Source organism: Hakea prostrata, chromosome 3, assembly GCF_041222555.1.
Source record: "Hakea prostrata isolate BN-2017 chromosome 3, UWA_Hpros_2, whole genome shotgun sequence".
Classification (NCBI taxonomy): domain Eukaryota; kingdom Viridiplantae; phylum Streptophyta; class Magnoliopsida; order Proteales; family Proteaceae; genus Hakea; species Hakea prostrata.
Window position 1 is genome coordinate 22,299,962 of NC_142602.1, and position 3,559 is coordinate 22,303,520.

Here is a 3,559-nt window from a genome sequence, read left to right on the forward strand (position 1 = left end):
TGTCAGACCCTAACTGAACCGAGCCATTGAGAACCATCAAATTTAAACCAGATTCTTGATGGGTCGACTTCGGTTTTCGATCTAGTGCGATGTTTGGTATTGGCTTGGACCGAATTAAACCAACCCAAATTAGTGATAATCCCATATCTGAATCGAACCGAAACTTGGGCCAAACCCTGGCCAACCTATTTATTACCGAAGATGAACCAAACCGGATCGGGTTGAAGTTCAACATGGTTGAGCCATTGACATCCTTTGGGTCACTTCGGAATCTTCCGAGACATTAAATGTCTTTTACAAATTACAAGGGGTCTTGGTCTTGGTCCACTTTGTTTATTGCAGCCTGGGAATTAATTTCTATGAGGAATAAATCTATATGACGTTTGATGGATATGATTCTGTTGTCTGGTTCGGCCCGGTATCTTTGAAAAAAGAAAAAGAAATTGTATGTGCATCCAGACACCAAGATTTTCCTCTGCATCCGAAGATTTTATCCTCGTTTTCCTGCAAGTCTTCAGACCTTTCTTCTCTATAATTATCGGTATAAATACCCCCGAGTACCAAAGCCCAAATCTCATTGTATCTAATCTAGTTCTCTTTAGTTTTCTTCTACTCTTTTGAGCTTTTTTCTTTTACATATCACAGGAAAATGGGTAAGAGCAAGAGCATTGGGAGTTGTTTCATGGTGATATATTTTGTAAAACGTTTGGTGTTGATGATAACGAGCCTAAGAAAGCCATGGCCTGCTGCTAGTTCATTGCCAAGGGAGCTTCAGTCACTAGATGTGGCTCCCACGCTTCGTGTTGACTCGAAAGCCATTAGCATGGCCTCTACCGATTTTGGCAAAGTGAGCCGAGTGATACCTGCTGCAGTCCTCTATCCCTCGTCTGAGGAGGACATTGTGGCTCTCGTGAGATCTTCTTACGCTTCTTCCCATGGTCCTTTTACTATTGCAGCAAGGGGTCAAGGACATTCGCTGCATGGACAGGCCATGGCTCAAAGGGGTGTTGTTGTGGACATGAGAGCCATGGGCATTAAGCGCCGTGGAGATGGTGGATTAGGTGGAAGGATTAAAGTATATGAATCAGCTTTGTATGTAGATGTCGGAGGAGAGCAGCTGTGGATCGATGTGTTGAATACAACCCTTGAGCATGGGGTTGCACCCAGGTCCTGGACTGACTATTTGTATCTAACAGTTGGAGGAACCCTCTCTAATGCCGGCATAAGTGGCCAAACCTTTCGCCATGGTCCTCAGATCAGCAACGTCTATGAGTTAGACGTCATTACTGGTATATATAACTCATCTGCTTCAATTCACACGTATCTTGTTTCGATCTGTTCATTTAATTTATCTGCTCCTCCATCCTTTCTTGCTGGTCCTTGCTGTAGAGAGAATAATCCTACCTGTGAGACCCTCAATCCACCCAATAGTTTTTGTCCTCTCTCACTTGACCACATGTGAAGAAGGGAAGATAGATGGAAAACAGTACTTGTGGCCCTTGTTGACTAGCCAACGTCTATTCTTAATTCGTATAATTCCTTTGGCTATATTAACTGAACGAATCTGCAGGGCATGGCAAGGTTGTGACCTGCTCCAGACACATGAACTCAGAGTTGTTTTTTGCTGTATTGGGAGGACTTGGCCAGTTTGGAATCATCACCCGAGCAAGAATTGCCCTAGAGCAGGCCCCAAGCAGGGTAATATACATGTTTTTCTTTTCGGGTAAATGGGTAATATACAAACTAGTTTGGGAATGTTTAGGTCAAGTCTAGCTTTGCATTGCAATGCATGCTTGGTTCGCTTTGGAAACATGTATGGGTGACAACTACTGAACTACATATATACACCCAGAAAATATAAGGAATTAAGTATCTTGATTGATCTATAATTAACTGGGTTTGATTAGTGTTTGCAGGTGAAATGGATACGTATGCTATACCTTGACTTCTCAGATTTCACAAGAGACCAAGAACATTTGATCTCCATCAACGTTAATGGAGTGCAAGGGATGAGAAAGGGATTGGATTATGTGGAAGGTTCTCTTGTTACGTCCCTTAGTCCTGCAAATAACTGGAGATCCTCATTCTTCTCCGAGGCTGACCATTCCAGAATTACTACTCTTCTAGCTAACAAACATGGTGTCCTTTACTGCTTAGAAGTGGCCAAATACTACGACCATCTCACTGCTGATACTATTGATGGGGTATCATATTTTTGTCTTTACAGCTACTTTTTTTCTCCCTCTCTCTGTCTGATATTGAATGAATTGTGGATCAAAGGGCCAAGTGAATGGAATTTTCATCCCATCTAACACAGAAACAAACGAGATCAAATGGGTGGAGATTCCATTTCATACATGTGAGTTATGTATCCAGGCTTGAACGTGGAAAATCTTAACATGCTTCTCACAAACTCTCTCTCTCTCTCTCTCCAGGAATTAGATCAGTTGCTGACAGGGTTGAGCTTCATTCCTGGTATGATCTTTACAAAAGATGTGTCCTATGTAGATTTCCTAAATAGGGTTCGAAGTGGAGAACTGAAGCTTCGTTCAAAAGGACTATGGGATGTTCCTCACCCTTGGCTTAATCTCTTCGTACCCAAATCTCGAATCTTGGACTTCGATGCAGGTGTTTTCAAGGGAATCCTTCAACAGACCTCCGACCTTGCTGGTCCTATCCTTGTCTACCCCATGCTTCGAAGCAAGTGAGTAATGAAGAATTAGTTATTGAAGAAAGAATGGTGAACTAATCAAAGTGACGAACTGGGTTTATTCTCAACCGTCCCTGAATCAAATGCATTTGGTTTTGCAGGTGGGATGATAAGATGTCGGCAGTAATTCCAAGTGAAGATATATTCTATACTGTTGGACTACTACAATCTAGTTCAAGAGAGATATCGCATGAATGCAGAGAAGATCATGATTTATTGGTATTGGAGGAGCAGAACAGGAAAATATTGAAGTTCTGTGAAGAGGCTGACATTAAGGTGAAACAATATCTTCCCAATTACAGAACCAGGGCAGAGTGGATGAATCATTTCGGTCCGAAATGGGAGGCATTCAAAGAAATGAAAACCAAGTTTGATCCATTAGCGATATTGTCTCCTGGTCAAAGGATTTTTAATTAACTTTTATTCCTATTGAAAGTTCATAATTAATGAATAGTCAGTACTTAATTTTAATGTTAATGTTATCGTAGGGTTGTCTAAGTTGGTAAATGGCCATCACCTCGACTCTCATGGTATATATGTAACAGTCCTCACCTTTTAATATAATGCAATCAATAAAAATGTTAATGTTCTCTTATATTAAGAAAGGAAAATCATTTTGGTGCCCCCATACCCTACCATAGTGGTTATGATTACTAGGAGTAAATCCACAATTGAGAAGAGAAAATCATCTTCCCATACATCATCAAAATTTTAGGAACTACTCAAGTTGATAGTGGATTTCATGTGAATGGTTCTTATATTGCACATCTTTATATGAATATTTGTGGCTTTTTTTTGTATTAAAGATGATAAAAAAAAAAGCCACTAATTGCACGTTACACGCATGGC

The 3,559-nt window shown here is 40.7% G+C and overlaps 1 protein-coding gene across 1 annotated transcript; it reads left to right on the forward strand.

The window, feature by feature from the left end:
- Positions 1–635: 635 nt before the first annotated feature.
- Positions 636–3,128, forward strand: LOC149021605 (cytokinin dehydrogenase 3-like). Its single transcript, XM_089147148.1, has 5 exons — positions 636–1,289; positions 1,571–1,698; positions 1,917–2,204; positions 2,436–2,704; positions 2,812–3,128. Exons 1-5 carry the CDS (start codon positions 650–652, stop codon positions 3,125–3,127), a joined length of 1,641 nt encoding a protein of 546 aa, XP_089003274.1. The 5' UTR covers positions 636–649; the 3' UTR covers position 3,128.
- Positions 3,129–3,559: the final 431 nt, after the last annotated feature.

Excerpts from the sequence above, each read along its gene's own strand:
- LOC149021605 (XM_089147148.1), top strand. The coding sequence starts at position 650 with ATGGGTAAGAGCAAGAGCATTGGGAGTTGTTTCATGGTGATATATTTT. Across the intron at positions 1,290-1,570 it reads TGAGTTAGACGTCATTACTG|GGCATGGCAAGGTTGTGACC; the intron begins GTATATATAACT and ends ACGAATCTGCAG. Across the intron at positions 1,699-1,916 it reads TAGAGCAGGCCCCAAGCAGG|GTGAAATGGATACGTATGCT; the intron begins GTAATATACATG and ends TAGTGTTTGCAG.